The 20,399-nt window shown below is 41.6% G+C and overlaps 1 protein-coding gene across 2 annotated transcripts; it reads left to right on the forward strand.

Annotated features, from left to right (window-relative positions):
• The first annotated feature begins 136 nt into the window (after positions 1-136).
• Positions 137-16,005, forward strand: lrrc9 (leucine rich repeat containing 9). 2 transcript variants are annotated; one of them, XM_052085944.1, is made up of 32 exons: positions 137-282; positions 1,370-1,444; positions 1,850-2,068; positions 2,181-2,321; positions 2,413-2,476; positions 2,562-2,632; positions 3,118-3,300; positions 3,539-3,694; positions 3,774-3,937; positions 4,048-4,179; positions 4,266-4,445; positions 4,541-4,652; positions 4,738-4,873; positions 4,958-5,083; positions 5,151-5,251; positions 5,946-6,131; positions 6,274-6,393; positions 6,490-6,681; positions 6,781-6,906; positions 8,039-8,179; positions 8,260-8,437; positions 8,540-8,760; positions 9,570-9,692; positions 9,772-9,902; positions 9,998-10,106; positions 10,197-10,330; positions 10,818-10,954; positions 11,503-11,720; positions 12,694-12,762; positions 13,937-14,056; positions 15,430-15,598; positions 15,691-16,005. In XM_052085944.1, exons 2-32 carry the CDS (start codon positions 1,370-1,372, stop codon positions 15,804-15,806), a joined length of 4,350 nt encoding a protein of 1,449 aa, XP_051941904.1. In that variant the 5' UTR covers positions 137-282; the 3' UTR covers positions 15,807-16,005. The 2 variants fall into 2 exon arrangements, with proteins under 2 accessions (XP_051941904.1, XP_051941905.1); XM_052085945.1 differs by lacking the exon at positions 137-282 and adding an exon at positions 928-1,029.
• Positions 16,006-20,399: the final 4,394 nt, after the last annotated feature.

Consider the following 20,399-nt stretch of genomic DNA (forward strand, 5'->3'; position numbering starts at 1 on the left):
TCATGGTAGCCAGGAGGCTCAAGGTAGCCGTGCTCAAATAGGACCTGCCTTTATTATGGTGTCGGGAAATGGCAAGTTTTCAGTATTGATAAAAATACTACAAACATCAAAAACAAAACAAAAATCCAATATATAATTGTCAGTCAAGTGATAAATTGTAGCCACGTGGCGCCCTCGCGTGGCGTACAAGCCTATGACAGCTTTCAAAATGGCTCCCTAGCAACCAGACAGGAGGCCAAACATGATACAAGTGAGCAGGACGACCAAAGTTTCGTTGGGAAGGTACGCAACTGCCAAACGATTTCCTCCTGTACGACTTCCCTGTGTCGTCTTAAATTAATATCTACAATATTACGTTGCAGTGGGTTCCTGATAGTTTTAATAGAAATATTCGGTAAGATAACAAATGTGCTTTTCACAGTGACATTGCGCCATTGCAGCAAGGCAGGCTCTGCCGTACATTTGCAACCTATATTTAAATATATGTTTTTTAAGTTGCTTTAATTTCCCCTCAGGAGCCTCTTCATTTTTGAGCGTTTCTCTTGGCTGCAATACTTCAAGTTCGACTTATTAGTTACGGGGCCCCATCAAATCCCGATCAGGATAGGCGGTTTTGAGAATGGATGGATGGTTTGTCATGGTATTAGAGCAATATTAATTCTGAACTGCTCCAGATCTACGTGGTGTTATAGTATTGATGGTTTCTGTACATGTGACATGATAGTGGTTGTATTTAGAAGTGGATTAAGTTCGGAAAGGCCCAGGTACGAGCAAATGAAATGGAGTCAACCTACCCACACGCGTTATTCTCCCCGCGGTGGGATTCACTGCAACGTCACGCTACAGTTTTAACAACGCTGACGTCATGACACTTTCTTTTCCGTTGCCACGGGCACCGTGTGCACGTTTCACTGACGCGTTGAGTATAAGTATAAGCGCTTAGGCCTGTTTATTATTTGGGGATGACGTGATGTTAAATAGAGAAAGCCGGGAGCGACCATCTTATGATGTTTGACGCCAAACGGCTAAGTAATCTGTCTTTTTTTTTATATTCTTTCTGTTAGCATGCTTAAGTCAGTTCAATTTACTTCTATTAATTATTGTTAGGTTTAATTGGATGGCCCCAGAAAGCTATCGTAAAATGATAAACTGTATGACGTGCATCAAGAGTATTTGCATTATTACATGATCAGATGCATTCATTTAGTTGGGATGTGTGACGGGAAAAGTGTATTGGACTAAAATATTTGGAATGTGAAGTACCAAAGCGCTTGTAACGGGTTATTTTTAGATAGGAATTGTTTTGTTTTTTTGTTTGTTTGACATTGTACTCTCAAATGAAACCGCATTGTCAACTTTTTATTGTCAGATGCAGTCAACGCAGAAGGGTGCGGTACGACAATATGAAAAACCATACTGTGATGAGGAGGTGGTCAGAGAGCTGGTCAGTATAACAATACACTACTTCAAAATGTTGTTTGTTCCATTATAAATGTATCAGAAGCAATCTAATGTTCCCACTCAGAAGACGGTGTGGATGTGGGTTGTTCGTTTTCTATATGGGCCCTGCGACTGACTGTCTCAGGTCTAGTCCACAATTTGCCTGCTCATAGGCTCCAACTCTATGCAACCCTTAACTAAAAAAGGGGTACAAAAAATGGATACATGAATTATGTATACCAGGGAGAGGCAGGACAATTAAATGCTTTTCCACTAGATGGGAAATGGTACAATACACATTTCTCCACCTGGTGTCATGGCTTCCTGCAAGTACATCAGCTGTTGTACTGGATTGTGCGTGTGTACCTCATTTTGTGACGGCATAAACATTAGCTCCATTCCCCAACAGTGCATGGCCAATGGACTTTCCTGTGATGACCTAGCTGAAGAGGTATCCAATGTTACCTACCTGGAGATCATCTTGAGTGGTTTTCCTCGGATGGTTGGCCTTTCCTTTTTCCCAATGCTCCGCCAGCTTCAAATACTGGGCCAGGACATAAAGCGCATCGAGGGACTGGAAAGCTGCCCCTTACTGCAAGAGCTTTGGGTCGTCGAGTGTAAGCTGACTGTGAGTTTCTTCTCTTTCCAACACGTGACATACGAATATTTGACTGCAAAAAGAAATGTTACTCTGCTGTCATCCGGTGCACATTCCCTCTAATTCTCATTGTTTCGCACAGAAAATATCTGGACTGCAGCATTGTCCCGATTTGAAGAAGCTCTACTTGTATGATAATAAAATAACTGAAATAAAGAATTTAAAATTCCTTGTCAACATAGAAGTCCTGTGGCTCAACAACAACTACATATCTCAAATACAGGTTTGCAGAACTTTTCACTTTTACGTAAATCATCTTTTTGATCACAAATTTTCTCGATAAAATCACATTTCTTTTCCCATCCTCCTCACAGGGCTTGAACGCTCTTCAGAACCTGCAAGAACTAAATCTTGCTAACAATAACATTCACAAAATTGGTATGCTACTTCCTTTCTTTTGCAAAGTTGAAATATTCGTGAAATGAAATAGATCACCTTTTTTTTCTTGGGCCATTTTTTTCAGGGGACAGCCTTGTTGACAATGTCAACCTTCACACACTCAATCTGTCCGGCAACAAGATAAGCTCCTTCAACGTGAGACAACTACAGAGTTATTAAAATCCTTCCTTTTAAAAAACATTGTTGTTGTCCGCACGTGGGCTTGGTCTTTGCTTGTTTGACGTCTTTTCTGCCATGATTTGGGTGCATTTCGTTGAAAGGGATCCATTTTATTTCTTTGATTTTCTACTTATGTTTGATGTCAAGGACTTAATCCTCTTACATAGTCGTCACAAGTTTTAATTCTTACACTGGTACTTGGTTCATCAGAGGAAGACAAACAAAAGTGTTTTTGATGTAAGACTTGTATAAACCTATCAAAAATGTTGTGAAATCTTAAGGTTTTTATGTTTAGCCCATAAGTATTCATCCACAAGCCAAATTTGGAGTTAAAGCGAGTTTGGTTTAAGACGAGCGTGTTGTTTTGACAGCCCGATTCTCATTCTTCGTTTTTGTCAATTTTGCTTTTGTCAGTTCACTCGTGTTTATGTCTTACCCAAATTGTTACACTTTCCTCTTAGGAACTCACCCATCTAACCTGTCTGTCCCAACTGAGAGATCTAGCGCTGAGTGACTTCACGTCCACCCCAAACCCGCTGTGTCTGCTGTGTAACTATGCTACACACGTGATGTTCCACTTGCCCTTTCTCTTGTTTCTTGACACCTACGACGTCTCCAGCACGCAAATCAATGAAGTAGCTGAGGTAGTGAGAAGACCACTCCGAAACAAATTTTGTCTCAACATAAATGACCAATGATGCGCACCCGAGATTATTTTAATTTCATGCACCCTGCAACCTGCTGTCCACTGTCGTAATCGCTGTCCCTGAGAGGGTTCAATTTCCAATGACTTGTTTTCTGAGTTTTAAATCAAGCGTTCTGTACTTCATATTTTCATGCTTGTACTTCAAAGCCCCCAGCATAACATGTGTTTTCTTTTAGTCCGCTGTAATGAAGAAGATGATGTTTTACAACATGCGCGCACGCATCCCTCGGAGGAATCTCAAAGAGACGTTGCTGCGCCTTCTCAAGAAGAAAAACGCCTCGTTGGAGTCACCGAAAGAAAGCATTCGGTCACTCAATTACACCTTAAAAAATGTCGGTACGCCTCCAGAAAGTGCTTCACGGATGTCATAAGTTAGGTTATTGACTTGCGGTCCCCGTGGTTTCTCCTCAGCTTGAACGTTGGCTTTGTAAGAAGTCTTTCGACGATGCATACGGTCACCCGAAGGAAGATGTAAGCACGAAAGGTGACAGCTGCGACCCCTCCGCAGAGCAAATACTGAGAAAGATTGAAGTACTACAGCAGAGACTGGCTATTTGGACCAGGAGACTGCATGAGTTAGTTTGTGTAGTCATATAATTCACAAGATGTCAACCTTTGGTACATTTTCTCTTCCTACTGTGTGACATGTTTTTAAAGTGGAAAAATTGTCATGCTTTTTCTTCAGCATTGAAAGCTGGCATCAACACAATGTGTCCCAAGCGACAGAAACGATGGAGGACTCTGTGCACTTTATGTCGACGGAACTCCAGAGTGTCGGAAATATTCGAATGGAGGAGGGCAGCTCCACGGACCCGTGGTACTGTACTTTTGTGTCGCACTATTGTTCACACGTGCCCCGTTTTACCAGGCTGGTATTTTTATTTTATTTTTTGTCTCGAGCAGGTTCACTTCCTGTTGTGACCTCCTGCTCTCTCGTTTTTCTCTCTCGGATTTCATGAGTCACGGCATCACTGGCATCAAGATCAACAGAGTTGTCCGTATCCACAATAGCGGGCTGAGGCTTCGCTTTAAGGATAAACTTCAATCCCTGCTGGCCAGGGAAGATTCGGTCACTTTGGCACAGTAAATCAACCAGCACTTGGATCAAAAGCAAACCTGTGTTGTTGTTTTTTTGTTTTGTTTTTTAATACACACATTAATGCAGCACTTTCACACAGGAATTATAAGCAGCAGCTTGAGCACTTGTTCTACGTCAGTGACTCGGACCAAACCCGTGAGGACGTGTTAAGCATCCTGGAGGAAGGCTTCAAATCAGCAAAAGAATATAAGGTGCCCTGCATTTCACTTTTTTAATCCCTAATTAAAAAAAAATACAGCATGCCAAATTTCTGTTGGTGTTTTCTGCTCAAAACAGGCCCTTGGAAAAGAAGCAGCGGTGCCCTTATCCAACAGTCTGATTGTGAGCGAACAGCCAAGAATTGAGTATTTACTACGTCGTGCTGAGCAAGGGTGCTACAATATCAGAACGGATAAAATCCCGTTCAGATCCGGTGGGTGAATTTGGTTCAGAATGCGGAAAAATAAAACCGTAGCTATAAGTAACTATGGGTAAATGTTACATGTTCATACTGTAGGCCGAGTTATCGTTTCCAAAGTTTTTCTGGGCCACAGCGTTCCAATCAAAGAGGGAGAACTGGTCAACAGAAGGGTCTATCCCCGCGCTGCTTCTGTATATCGCAGTGTGCACACCAAGCATCGAGGTACATCACATACTCAAGATTTTTTTTATTTCAGTATGCTCATTTTTTTTTCTCTCCTTTCATCTAGATGGACTACACACTACCATTCCTAAAGGAAGAAAGTGGTTTGTCTTTGACAATGAACTCGTCTTGCCCGAGTACATGATTTGTTTTGAATACCTCACTGGAGTAAGTGGCAGTATCGGCATTGCTTCTTTGTTTCTATCGGATCCAGTAATCAATACAATTTGGTACAATTGAATGCTTCCAATAGTGGGGAAAGGTCCTTTTCTTTTCCAGTAGCCCTCCATTAAAAAAATGCTTGGAATAGTTTTGTGTGGAAGAACTGGACTTCAACCCCATCAAACACCTCTCGGCTGAACTTCAACAGAAATTGTTAGTCGTGGACAATGAAGGCCACGTCCCCGCTCGGCCTGCATTTTAGAGCCACCTAGGAGGAGATTCTGAAAAACGATTCCATTGTAACCGCACGTACCCCCCAAAAAAGTGTAGTGGAAAAGCGACCGCATGGCGCAGTGCCAGGCCATTTTGCGGTGGAACCGATGCAATGGAAAAGCGGCTTTTAGGTGACAGTCACCAAACCGTGCTGGCGTATTTCATGCGGCACTGACTGATGAATGGGACATTTTTTGGTTGGTTGTATGGTTATCCATCCGATAGTTATCATGCATCCCTTAAATCAGTGTGAATATTGATTTGAAGGAAAAAAAACTAGGCTATGAATACAAAACAATGAAACGTAAAAGATGATGTCAACATTACAGTGGACTAAAAACCCATTCACTGTGGATTTTTCTGGATGGACATCGCTTGGTTTCACTTTGCAAATACTGTAGTTGATAATATTGTGTACCTTTCGAAGGGCAGTGAACGGCTTACATCACTAGATGACTGCATGCACGTGCTCGACCCCCCGACCTATGACACCTCATTGGACAAGCAAGCCGTCAACATGGAACCCGTCTTGGAGCCACAGCCCAAGTTGGCGAATTTGAACGAGACGGTGCTCTTAAATGTGTCCGGTGCTAGTCTCCTCCGCGACATCACTGTAAGATTGACTTTTTAAGTGAAGTTAACCCTTTCGTGCACCCTGTAACCCGATAACATGATAAGCTGTCCACTGTAGTAGCCCCTGAAAGGTTTAATACAGTCACGCTGAGCTATTGTTGACTCTCATGTCCACTGTTAAGGTGCTGAACCTTCACAACAATGGTCTGAGCAGCCTCAAGGGGATTCCCCCCCTTCCGGCTCTTCGCCATCTCACCCTCAGTTTCAACGAGCTCACGAGCCTCAATCACTTCGCTCACATGGTAGTCTTGAATCAATCAAGTGATGTTTGAAATCTTGAGAGTCTTGTGAACTGTAGTTCAGTTTGAATTGTTTTCTAATTATGTCTCCCTTACTAGCCTAACCTGGAGTTTTTAGACGTCAGCTTCAACCAGCTTTTGAGCCTTGAGGGTCTGCAGGAGTTGAAACAACTGACTCATCTTGATCTTAGTTGGAACCAGTTAACCAATGCTGGCGATGTTTCCACTGCTCTCAAAATACACACACCTGCACTAAAGATACTGGAAACGCAGCACAACCCATGGAATAAGGTGCTTCCAGTAATATTATAATAGGAAAAAAACTTCCCAAGTTTTAGAACTTGTATATATATAAAGAGTGTATGCTGAAGATTGCTTTGTTCCTGGCAGCCAGAGGATGTCCGCACGACTATATTGAGCTCTGTGACGAAGCTCAGAAAACTGGACAACACACTGGTTGGAGAGGAAGAAGTTGCTGATGCCGTTCACGAGACTACCAGAACCGTTCTCACCCAGGTCAACATTTCCGACTTGACTAAATGTTTTTCAGTGCCCAACTTCCAACATGTAATATGGGAGACACATTTCAACGTAGGGAAATAGTCCAAATTTGATATTTCCCAGGGATCTCATGAGAGAGTTGTTTGAATGTTGGTTCTTTTGTCAATAGTTCTGCAACAGTTGCTTCAATGTACAGTTATTACCATGGAACATGTTAGAAATTGTCTAAATCTGCATACTGGTAATATCTCAAGTGAAATTTTAGCCAAGTTTATGCTATAATTGTTTATTTTTTCACAAACATTCAGCATTGCTCTTGAAATCTAACCTAAATTTACTGTTTATTTGTGTTAATTCCCTTGGAAATTTACAGCAACTTCATATAGTAATTCAAAGAGTGAATTGGATTGGATTGGATAAAACTCTATTGTCAAATGTACTGTATGTACATTACATACAGTTACATAACATGTAACATACAGCACAGATGAAATTTCTTCCCTCTCAACATATAACAAGAGCGCTAAGGGAATAGCTAAAAGGAAGTACATTATCATCCAGACCTTCAATAAAATATAATGACATCATACACACTAATCACTACTTAAATGATCCTTTTCATAATTGTTGCCAAAGGTGCAGTCTTGTTTAGATGTCAATGTAACAAATGCAGCATCATTTTAAAATGGATAAACGTTTGTTTTTACGTGGGGTCATCAGTTCGCTGTGAGCAACGTGGAAAACTACTGAGCAGTGATTACTTTTTAAAAATACACATGAATAATAATGCTAATTGATTCATTCAAAAACCTGCCAGTCAGAATGTCGGGGGGGAAAAAATAGGCAGAGTTTATTTTTTTAATTTATTAACACTGTCAAGACATGAGATTTCTTTCTACTAGTTTGCAAACATAGACAACTGCAAGCACCGTAAAGAGATTTTTTTTTAATGTTTTGCTTACAAACGTACTATGATACTGACAGTGGCAATCAAAGCTGAGCATTGTCTGTGCAGACATTGGGATCAAGCTCTCGTAACAGGTGACATGCAATTGTGATCCCAGCGTGTAGAACTGAATGATCAACATCCACATTTGAAGCAGCTCCGTTTAATAATGACGACGCTTGTTATTTCTGCGCTTGGCAGGAAATTCTCATCGCTTGCTCACATACCAACGACGATCGTCCCCGTAGTCTCAGCCTGGTGTCAACAACCCAGCTCCTCTCTGAGCTCATTCCACCCCCCAGAGATCTAAGCCCAGACCTGCAGCCAGACTGGGCCTCAAAGGTCAGTCAATCAGTCAAGGAAATCCTCCGCGTTACATGCATTCATTCTCCGAGTGCTAACGGTGGCGGAATTTGCAACAGATAACCTCTCTGAACCTTGACAACCAGAAGATTTGTCAGCTGAGCCATCTGGATGCCCTCGTCAACCTGCGCTGGGCTTCTTTTAATAATAATTACATCTCTGAAGTGGAAGGTCTTGATTTCTGCACTAATCTGGAAGAACTCTCCCTGAATGACAACAACATCAGCACATTCAGCGGTCAGTCACACAGAGGAATTTGATGATAAAACAATACTTCCTCTCTCAAAATACTACAGCACGACTTTTCCGTTTGTTTGTTTGTTTGTTTTCATCCTCTAGGTCTGTCACACCTACAGAATTTGAGCAAACTCAGCATGGATGGAAATCAGCTGTCCAATTTCGACGCCGTAGTCCTCGACCAGCTACACAGTTTGACCTTTCTGTCTGTGGAGAGCAATCGCATCACTTCCCTGCATGGCATCCACAGATGCAGTGCGCTTCTGGAGCTGTATGTTGGCAATAATCATATTTCTGTGTCGAGGGATATCTACTATCTCAAGGTGAACTTGTCATTTAAACAACCGTACACACTGTATCTCATCAAATCAATGCAAAAGCTAGGTCGTGACATTTCATATCATTATCCTGACCCAAATGATCACAATTGACCCTTGCAGGGACAGCGGTGACTACAGTGGACAGCTTCTCATGTTACCAGGTTAGAGGGTGCATGGAAGGGTTAAAATATGATCGTGGTCTTGCTAAAAGAAATGAGAAATCGCAAAAACACCCTTTACAATACAGTCTAAAATCAATCCGATACTCTTTTGACAGAGAGCGTAAACATCAACACCCAAAGTGAATCAAATAAGTCATGTGAACATAAACAACTAAGTCTTTGTTTTTTATTTTTTTCTTAGCACCCATACAGATTACTGCCAACCCTTTCATGCACCCTGTAACCTGATAAAAGCTGTCCACTGCAGTAACCGCTGGCCGTGACAGGGTCCATTGCATTTTATAGATTTAATGTGATTTGATGCTGATTTGAATGGACCCGACACATTTTTTTAATCCTACTTTTAAAAATCAATTTTTGTTAATTTGAGGCCTTTCATCCAGGTCTTCACCGATTTCTACTCCAAGACTGAGTAGAGACCCTTATTGTGTTTTTACTCCGTGAATCCATCCTTTTTATAGTTTATTTCCAACACGCCACACACACATTGTCTAGTTCCACTCGCTTCCTACATCACTCGCTCCCAAATATATAGGCGAGAAATATAGAATGCAGAATATTTTTTTTCAACAACTTTCTCAAATTGAGCATCTTCTAAGAAAAAATAAAAAATATTGTAAATATTTCCAGGTGTTGGAACACCTCATCATCTTGGATCTGTACGGGAATCCATTGGCAGAGAACCTCAAGAACTATCGTATTTATGTGGTGTTCCATTTGCCAACTCTGAAGGCCCTGGATGGATGTGCAGTAGTAGGTGGCAACAAAAATAATGGTGGATAGTGGAGTCGCTGGCATAAATGCCATAAAGTGCATTGTTTTATGCCCTCAGGATGCAGCTGAATGTGAAAATGCAAAGGCTATGTTCGGAGGACGACTCACACCAGACCTGGTTGCAGAGAAATTGGGCCATTCGCACTATTCCAGTATCACCTACCTCACGGTGAACTCCTGCTCCATCAGGTGGTCTTTTCAACTCAGCTGCATTTGTAGTTAATTGATTTTTTTTTAAAGACAAGGTTTATTTGGGAAAAAAAATGTTGTTTTTTTTCCAACAGGAGTGTGGACCTGTCTCCAATAGACCTGTTCTTCAACGTACACACTATCAACTTAGATCACAACAACCTCACATGCTTCTCAGGCCTCATCCACCTACCCAATGTCAAAGTACAAACAAGAGCAATTGACATGAATGATAGTCTTGAGTGGAGCGCAAGGTGAAAAACAATTAAGTTTTTTTTCCCCCCTTTATTGCAGGTCCTGTGTTTAAGCTACAACCGTATTGAGTCCATCCTCCCGAGGCAGAAGACATTTCTAACGAACAGACAGATGTTACACAACAAAGTGCACTCAAGTGGCTACGGGCAGCAGAGCTTATGCAAAGGGAGCAGGTAATGTGGCAATTAGGTTATATAGTCAGGACAGTGAATTGACAGACAAGACTGTCTCACACACGGGGTTTGAAGGTATTGTGATTGAGTGGCACTCAGTCCAGGATGTCTTCTGCCTTCCACCTGCGTTGTTTTGTAATTGATAAAGCTGCTCATTCACTTGTTTCACATTTTGTTGGCCTTTGTAACCGTTAGGGGGCAGCACGTACCAGCAAATAATATTTTTACTACGCTACAGGCCGATCAACACTTCGGTTTTTTTCTTGTTTTTTTTAATCTAAAAAAACGGGTACTTTAGCAAAAATCCTTTATATTAAAGCGTTTTGTGTTCTATTGTGAGTGGGTGTTGTGTAAAAAGTCATAACATCCGACCTGCTGTGATTTTTCTGGAGGCATTCCATTCTTCCCTATTGGTGAAATAAGGCAGCAGGAGGGAGAGGTGTGTATTTAAGTGGAGTAGTTACAAAAACATGTTTCCTTTGTGAAGGCACCTTACACCGACAATCATCCTGGAACCTCTGATGAGCAGCCTGGAAGTGCTGCATTTGAGTCACAACGGCATCTCCAATATGGCCAATCTGGAACTCAGCAGGCTCACCAATCTTAAAACGCTCTTCCTTCAAGGTAGGTAAAAGTGTACTGGCTCCCACCTGTGAAAAGGTAAACACTGAAACGCTAAACTCAAAGCCAGGTGCTTGGTGGGCCTCGAACAAAAGAGCCTGTGACTTTCTTTACAACGGCTTTTGATAGGCTTTCATTGAGAAGCACTCCGGTGCATGCTGATTGGTGCCACAAAGGCCGCTTTGCCTGTCCCCCAAACACTCGATTTTCTTGACAAACTCTCACTTATCACTTATTTTACACTTGTTAAACACCAAAATTGCAGTGAATGTTTTATCATCTTATATAGCTGTATATATATGTATATATTTTTTACTTGGGTTGGGGGTGGCCATTTGATGACATCAAGTATGTGGTTGGTGGCAGTTTTGTATTCAGCAGAATAATGTTGCCATTGCGGAGGTGTAGGTCATAACTGATGTTATGATGTCCTCCTCGATAGCAAACTAGTTTATTGTGAATCAACAGTCACTCAACTGGTTGTGTTGTTTTTCATATTCTTTCTTGGAAATGGTGTAATGTATGACGCATGCTCTGCCCATTCTTTCCAGGGAATGAGATCAGCCAGGTGGAAGGTTTGGAGGGTCTGCATCAGCTCAAGGAGCTGGTGTTAGACAGGAACCGGATCAGGGCTCTGTACGAGAACTCTTTTGTTTCCCAGAATGCCCTGCTAGAACTGCACCTTACAGAGAATCGCATCCGGGAGCTCAATCATCTCTATCCACTCATCGAGCTACGCAAACTATACCTCGGCATGAACAAGCTTCAGGTCTGATTTAGCCTCACACTCACAGTCAATGTCAATGTGAATTCGTCTTTGTGTGTCTTTGTATTTATGCCCTATGATTGACTGACACCCAGTACAGGGTCTCATCCTCATTTTTCGCCTGAAGTCAGCTGGGATCGGCTCCAATTCCCTTTGGCCTAGAACAGGTTAAATATTTTCAAAACAGACAGATGGGACCACTGAAACACATTTTTATTATGAACTGTTTTTTGGTCGTAAACAACTCGGGTGATTGATTGTGATTTCCACTACCTCTGATGAGCTGTTAACCTTTTCATTCACCCTGTAACCTGATCACACTGTAGTAACCGCTGTCCCCGAAAGGGTTAATGATTGGTCGATATGTACAAGATGGCAAACAGAATGCATTTTTCCCCCCATGTGCGGCAAAGTTATGTATGAAGCATAGTCATCATGACTCATTATCCCCCCACTGCGCAATGTGTGGGTGAGCATTCAAGGGGGCTCCAGGTGATTGAAGGTCACGGCAGTGTGTAAGAAGACAGAGGGGACAATCAGTGAAACATGTAATCAGCTTCTCAGTCTCGATCTCCTTCTCACCGAGGGGGAGTGATTTGCACACTTTAGTCTGCCAATCCCTCTTTACTTTCATGTATTTAATTCAGATGTAAAGTATGGCAGTTGTTCCAGCACATGAGTCCCGGTCGTGAGGGCATCTCTGAATTCCAGCCAAGCCCAACTATCAACCTGGCAAATCATGGAAAATCTCCTCCTACCCTCCCATTGCTCTATTGCGTGCCCAAACTCTCATGCGATTAAACATGTAATCTCTCACAATCAGCTGCTTCTATCCTGCCTGCACCAAAAATTATGAAAGGTTTCAGCCCAGATACATATGCCTCTATTATCCCAAACACATCCGGCTTCAATCGGAGGGGGACTAAATAAAATGTATTTTCTTTTTTCTTTTTTTTTTTTTCTCCCATGTTTGTAGGACATCTCAGAGCTTGATAAACTTGACGTTCTTCCCGCACTGACGGAACTCTCTGTTGTTGGCAATCCGGTGAGTTTGTCCATTTGGTCCATGTGTTGTTACATTCACAGTGACATGTCACTAGGCACACAAGAGATGAATGAAAACAGGAATGTCAAACGCTTTTTATTTATGGTTTTCCTCGGAGGGCCATGATGACTGCAAACAAATATAAATATCGTCTTCATCGGATCATATACTGTATACCCAACAAATTGCTTTTGAAAACTTAACGTATTTTGGTTTGCCTTTGTGGGCCATATAAAATGAGGTAGTGGGTCAAATCTTGCCCCCGGGCCTTTGATTTGACATTGGTGAATTCAAACATTCGATTTACAAAGACACATCATTCTTCGAGGCGTTTTGACATGAGTTCAATGACAGACTAAAGACACCTGTCACTACACTGCTCTGTATTTCTACAATTGTTAAAAAATTGCATGTGTAAGGGCAATCGCAATATTGACGGGGGGAAAAAAGTTGCAACCAGATTATTTTCCAAAAATCGTTCAGCCCAAATTAACATTCCTGTTCTTTCAGCTGTCTCAAGTTACACTTCCACTCTGGTGAAGCAGCATGATCAAAAGCATGTTTTCAGGCTCACTTCCTCACTGAAACGATCCACAACAGTGACCCAATCTGCGCGCCCAAATTAAGCGATTACATGATGGGCCGTCTGCTGTTCCTCAAACTGGCCGGCATCACAGACAAATCCGTTGACCAAATGGCGAGTGCTGTTTGGCCCGCTTACATCACCCATCTGGAGCTCGTGGATCCGGCGTCAGCCGAGCATATATGCGCCGGAGCCCAAGGACGATGGAGGAGGCCGCGGGGCCACGCTCAGCTGTGACAGCCTTGTTCCCTCTGGATCCCATCCCCTCTTTCTCTTCCCATCGGGTTTAATCCTGCCAAGGGGTTCAGGCCAACAACCACTCTTGAGACGCTACCTCGTGCTGTTGACCACATGAGATCACTGCTTTGCCCGTACTCCCGTGCCAAAATCTTGTCTCCTTGCTTTTGGACTTTCACTGGCACTCACTCAGAGTTGAAATACAGTGGCCTGTAGGAATAGAAAGTTGTATGAGTGGACAAGCGGGATATTTAACCCTTTTGGGACTCGTCGTGGTATCACAAATATCTCAAGGCGAGCAAATTCGGGAAAAAGTGATGTCTTATTACTTGCTTTGTGACTTCTTCCTTTCAGGTGGCTCGCAACTCGCTCCACAGGCCTGCGGTCATGCGCAGTCTGTCTCAGTTGCAGGTCCTGGATGGCATGACGGTTACCATGGAGGAGAGAACCAGAGCCGAAATTACAGATGCAACAGTGAGGACTGCACACGTCACAAATAAGTGCATAGAAACACACACATTTTTGATTATTTGAACCAATTTCTATGTTAAAGAAGGACCAACCCACACTTGGCTAAATTTGATCCCCAAAATTGGGTTGTGCAGTTTTGACCTATCTCTATCTATCTATCTATCTATCTATCTATCTATCTATCTATCTATCTATCTATCTATCTATCTATCTATCTATCTATCTATCTATCTATCTATCTATCTATCTATCTATCTATCTATCTATCTATCTATCTATCTATCTATCTATCTATCTATCTATCTATCTATCTATCTATCTATCTATCTATCTATCTATCTATCTATCTATCTATCTATCTATCTATCTATCTATCTATCTATCTATCTATCTATCTATCTATCTATCTATCTATATATCTATCTATATATCTATATCTATAAGCCAAAAGAGAAGCGCAGAAACATTTAAATAGTCCCACTGATTAATTGTTACAAACTGTTAGAATTTAATTTCCACGCACACCATTAAAAGTACAGCATATTTTAGGATTGCTATCATTTCACCACTGTCCTTGGACGTGCATCTAGATGTGCATTAAATGTGGTTGTTTGAGCCATAATTATGCAGTGCAGCTCTTATGCGCTCTTCCATCCTGTTTTCAGTTGACTTCATGTAATTGCAGCAAAATTTGATATACTCCTGTAAATGTCCATAATTTTGCGATCCTAATGGGCCTTCTCATACACGACTTAGTCCAGCATGACGCACACATGAACAGCATCGACACAAACAAGGGAAAAGCACAGATCAAATTCTCTCCATCTGAGCAAAAGGCTGGCCATGTAATGAGTGGAATGCCCAGTGCAGTAATTCTCTCGTAGTAGTTCTGAATTAAAAGCAGCCTAAGCCTGCTGGCATCATCCTGCTGATTAGATGAAATGTGCCCGTCCGATCATGCAGCAGCGGATTTACTTCCTATTAGCCAGGTCAACGCGACCCCTCTGCCCGCTAATCGGACATATGGAAATGCCAGAGATGGGATCCTGAGTTCTCATTAAAGCAAAACCCCCATAAATGCCTTCTGAGTGGCTCCTGCATTTGCTTTTATTTTAATTGTAAACATTGCCATTGATGAGAAGTAATGAATGTCCCCTTAAAATGCGGAACAACAAGCAATCTAACCCCCAATCGCGTGCCCAAAGTGTGGATGAAGTGGACACACCGTGGTGACAGTAGTGGAGAAAGATAAGCAGTTAGGTTTCATAGAGAAGCCCTTATTCTTCGACTGACCCCTAATGTCAGACTCTGCTTGAATGCGCTGAGAATTTCCCTTTAGCCTGCTCGCCTGATACTGATGTGATATTTCTGTCAAGCAATGTGAGGAGTGTTGTGCAGCTTCCGCCCTTGAAGCGAACCAGCCTGGACTGATGACCTACATGCCTGTCAAAGGGATGTCCATGACAGGACTACAGAGCCTCATTCACGGACACGACATGCTCCCAAGTAACAAGGATGAACCCCAAGTTCAGTACACCTCCAAAAGTAAGCATCAGTATCCGCTATCATTACACTTCATGTGAGCTTGTAAGGTTTTGGTTCACTCAATGTGAGGGCTGTGTTTTCTTCAATCCCAGACAAGAAGTCCACAGAGAAAAATCCTTCAAGCTCTCAAGGTGACGTGAGCTCCAGACAGGCCCGAAAAGCAAGAACCAACTTGATAGCAACATGTCCTCTTCCCCAGGGGAAGTGAGAACAACAATTCTGCAGCACAGGAACAGAGTACCAGGTTGATTCAATTCTGCAAGTGTGTTTTTTTTTCACATTGTGATGAAGTCTTTTAAATATATGTAGTCTCATCCTCAGTTATTTAAGGCCAATTTCTTATAAATTTGCCTTTATACACCACCACAATGAAAAAAAGCTAAATAAACAATGATGTGATCAAGGGGTCAAGGTTCAGATTCATTTAGGTTCCAATAAAATACGCCAATTATCATGTATGTACATTTAAGAAGTGCACCTTCAGTTAGTAGACAGATCGGATAATATAAAAAAAACAATGAAACAGATGACGGCTGTACTACACAACAGATATTAATTTAGCATTTTGCAGTTTGACTTGGGATACAAATATGAAGTCCACGGAGCTCTCAGTGCGAGTGAAGACGGCTTCCATCAAGTTGAAAAATGAATGCTTTTTAAATTTTTTAAGAAAGCAACAGCTTTGGCCTTCGTGTGGCCAAAGCACAGAAGAGAAGAAAATAAATAGTTGGTAGTCCAAAGCATACCACATCGTCGGTCCAAACAGCTTTACGGAACTGGCAAATCCAAAAACACAAACAACCAACGTAGACAATTAGCCGGCTTTAGATGGCCATGTAGTGCATCAATTTTAAAAGTATTCCTAATGATATTTTCGGACCACACATTTGAATCACTTACCAGGGTAATCTGGGGATGAGCGTTTTTTGGTGTCACTTTTACTGTTATCCCAAACAAGCAGGGGGAGGGCATCGCCCCGCCAGGGACCCCGCCCCAGATGTAAAGGGCCTATGAGGTTGGCACACACACATCCGTTGGGTCAGATGCATTCCCAACAAGTGGATAATCCATCTTTAGCACACCTCTCTGTGGACAGTAATCTGCAATCACTCAGATAAAGATGTAATCTTGAGCGAGATCCAAATGGATTTCAGAGATTGTCAGTTTCATCATGTTAGCCTCTTTTCAACCCCCAAAAAAGAAAAAAGCCATCCGCAATGTCCGCAGTGAACCTTGCCCTTTTCGGATGTTACTTCTCTTGCACACAAGATTGTACATTTTCCCGCTTACCTTTGATTTGTGTCCTGTAATGAAGGACGCAAAACAGAAATAGACATGCACATCCATTCATCCATTTTCAGTACCGCTTCTCATTGCTGGAGCCTAGCCCATCTGAATTCAGGCAAGGAAAATATTTTTGTATAGCACGTTTCATACACAAGCCAACTCGACGTGCTTCACACAACCAAAAGCACCCAAGAACATTGACAAGCAGAAGAGATGAAGACATTCAAAGGCCAAGCAAAGAGAACAAAAGTAGCTTACTAAAACTACAAAAATACATTTCCTGATTGTATTCGGGACCCAAACCATTCACTGGACCAGTAGTAGAATCTTAAAACCTATTCTACAGTTTACTGGGAGACATTCACTCTGCTATACAATTGCTGAAATAGTCTATACCCGTGAAGCAACCATATACCGGTACCCTTATTCAACATTTTTACCATATGTTAACACTTATTAATTCCAGCAATAACTACCGCAAGGTGACAGTATCGCTGTCCACCACATGTCTATAAGTCATCTTCAAAACGGGAGTAGTTTTCCTTTTTATGAAGTCAAATTGAACAGTTGAAGAAATTAATTCATTTGACAATATATTTATCTAGCCGTTTTCTCTTGCACGATTGAGCAGGTTACGACATGTTCGCCAACAAATACTTGCATACATTCTAAGTTCTGCGAAAAAAAATTAAGTAAAGCAACTTTGACCAGCATCACAGAATGATTGTGTTGGACAGTATGGACTGTGTAGGCGGGACAAGCATGCAGCTTGCAGTTGCAGGCGGCAAAAAGGGCAAAGCTCTCTGAAACAAGCTCCTCTAATGCATGTACAGTACTTAACTTCACTTAATTTGCGTTAACTCCCGGCATTCAGCACGGCTAATGACTGCAAGTGAGTGAAATGTCATTACCTTGCTCTGCCCGCCTGACGTGAAAATGGCAGCTGATGGGACTTATAGGCACAGATTTGGGGGCTCAGCCCGGGCGCTCTAATGCATGAGGTATTACAAAGGATAATTACACAGGTCATATTTGTGTAGCGCGTGCGCAGTATGGATATGTGTGTAAGTTTAAATGTGGTTTTGTGCAGTGTGGCCTCCGGGAGGCGGTTTTAACGGTGAAGCCACATAAATGCCATTTGTTGCTCAGTGTGTACCTCGGTTTGTAAATATTTATCTTTTGCTTAAACAGGAACACATTTAATGACACGTAAAATTAAACAGCAACAGCTAGAATCATTTTTATGAAAGTGCAATGTTCATACTTTTGTTTTTAAAGAAATGAAGGACGCAAACAGTGCAACAGTCACGGTTCAAATGTGATGAAAACATTTTTCATGGCATTTGCTCATGCTTTGGCTTGAAGAGCCTCTGGATAGGTTGTTTAATTGAAGCTCGATGTTGTGTTTATACTTCACTACTTTGGTTATTTGCCAATTGCCAACCTCACATTTTTAACCCATTCAGGGACAACGGTTACTACAGTGGACAGTTTACCATGTTATCCGATTACAGGGTGCATGAAAGGGTTAAACACGCTAATACCAATCCATCAAGCAATTGTGTGCGGGTATATATATATATTTATTTTTATTTTTTTTACCCGCATCATAATTTTCTGTTAAAAGTGATAAGGCTACATTCACACTATGTTCCCCAGCAGGCATAGTCACCCTGAGCAAAATGGAGGATATGCAACTATGGCTGTCAACATGTGACAGTACAAGACGACCAAGGGGGATGTGGGTGCAGCAACTACTTTTCACAGGCCAGACGCGGTCCTCGGGCACCTGCGCTCCACAATTGATCTCCCTTTTGTATATCTGTCAGAGTTTTAACATTAAAATAAAATTAGCCCAAAGATGGTGAATAATTCATGGGTGCCGAGTGAACACAGATGCACTGTTCCTGCCTTTCTCTGTGCAGTTTGACCACATGGTTCATAGTTGATTTAATGGGATGGAATGTGACAGGTTATGTTTTCATCCGCCTGATATGGAGCCGGGCTGAGGCAAGAGAGTGGAGAGGGATAGAGGCCTGCGCGGATATGATCTGGATTCATAATTAGACATGTTTGTGCTCATCGTGAATCAGTTGTAGAAGATGCACTTTCCAACCCCCACCAATACACACACACACACACAAACACAGAAGAAAGAACACATGCTTCGTATGGGGTCCATTACTGCTGGTCCACCGACTTCCTACATTTGCTGTGTGTGTGTGCATCCACAGCACCATTAGTCCAAGACTCTGTGAATAATTGCTGAATGGACCATGTTTTCACCGCTATCTACTCAGGGTGCAGTGTTGTGGGGGGTTGACATTACAGATATGACGACATTGATTGATGTTTTATTCTGAAGATAACAGCAAGCACATTGCTTGGAGCGGCTTGAATCTCGACACACATTACATATTTATCAGCCTGTATTAACTTTAAATGTAGTGTGTGGTTGGAAGTCACAATTACGCTCACAACAAGCTTTAAATAGAAAGGACTCTTGCAGATGCTGGTCATCAGCACAATAGGAATCATTTTTCTTCAGAAGGTTCATATCGTGCTTGTCATGTTTGATTTTCATCCCATTTCGTTTTATTTTTCCTGTGAGTTTCCCAGGAATAAAGGGGGGAAAATATAGATTCAAGTCATGGATGGAAGGACACAATTAAGATTTGCGATGAGGGATGATTTGGGTTTGTTTCTTTTTTCATTTTTCAACTTGTGCGGCATTTGTCACAAAAGCAGGTGGTGTGTATAAAAAAAAAAGTATCTCCGAACAGATCCATCTTTTTGTTACTAATGATTCTCATATCTCATAATCAAAGCAGCTTTTGTTAAATAAATAAACAAACAAACAAATAAATAAATAAATAAATAGCAACAATCGTTTCTAACAAATGATGCACTGGAAGGGATTATAGGCTACAATAGATGTTGTCGGCTAACCCTAACAACGTCTTTAGTTGTTATGCATTATTTTCCCGCACAAAAATAGAAATAGTTTTTTTTCTAAAGATGGCCAAAAAAAACATCCAGTTTCCTTTGCACAGTCGTATACTTTTAAGCAAAATGGAGAAAAACAACAAAAATGTAATCTCCTGTACGCCAGATGATTGTCTTTCTTTGTGTTGATATCGTGGCCATTTAGTAGATCACTTTATGATCCCCTTTTGAGGTTAAAGTCACTTTCATTTTATGGAAATAGAATTGTCTTTTTTTGTTGTTGCAAAAAACCCCACAAAAACAAGGATTAAGAATACAACATTAATATTCTTGGCATGTCAGTTTTGAGGTCAAATAAGCGCATTACAGCCAAGTCTTGAATATCTTGATGTACTCTCTTACATATTAAGAATGCTATGTTGATAAATTATTCAGGATAAGAATGTGGAATTGTAAATGCAAGAGGGTGTGCGCCTTTCATTGTTACAACCAAATGAATCATATTTGATGCTGCTTAACTGAGCATGCCTTTGTCTTCATAACCAGATGTTAATTTTGTGTATTAACA

This window comes from Hippocampus zosterae, chromosome 14, assembly GCF_025434085.1.
Source record: "Hippocampus zosterae strain Florida chromosome 14, ASM2543408v3, whole genome shotgun sequence".
Taxonomy (NCBI): Eukaryota; Metazoa; Chordata; class Actinopteri; order Syngnathiformes; family Syngnathidae; genus Hippocampus; species Hippocampus zosterae.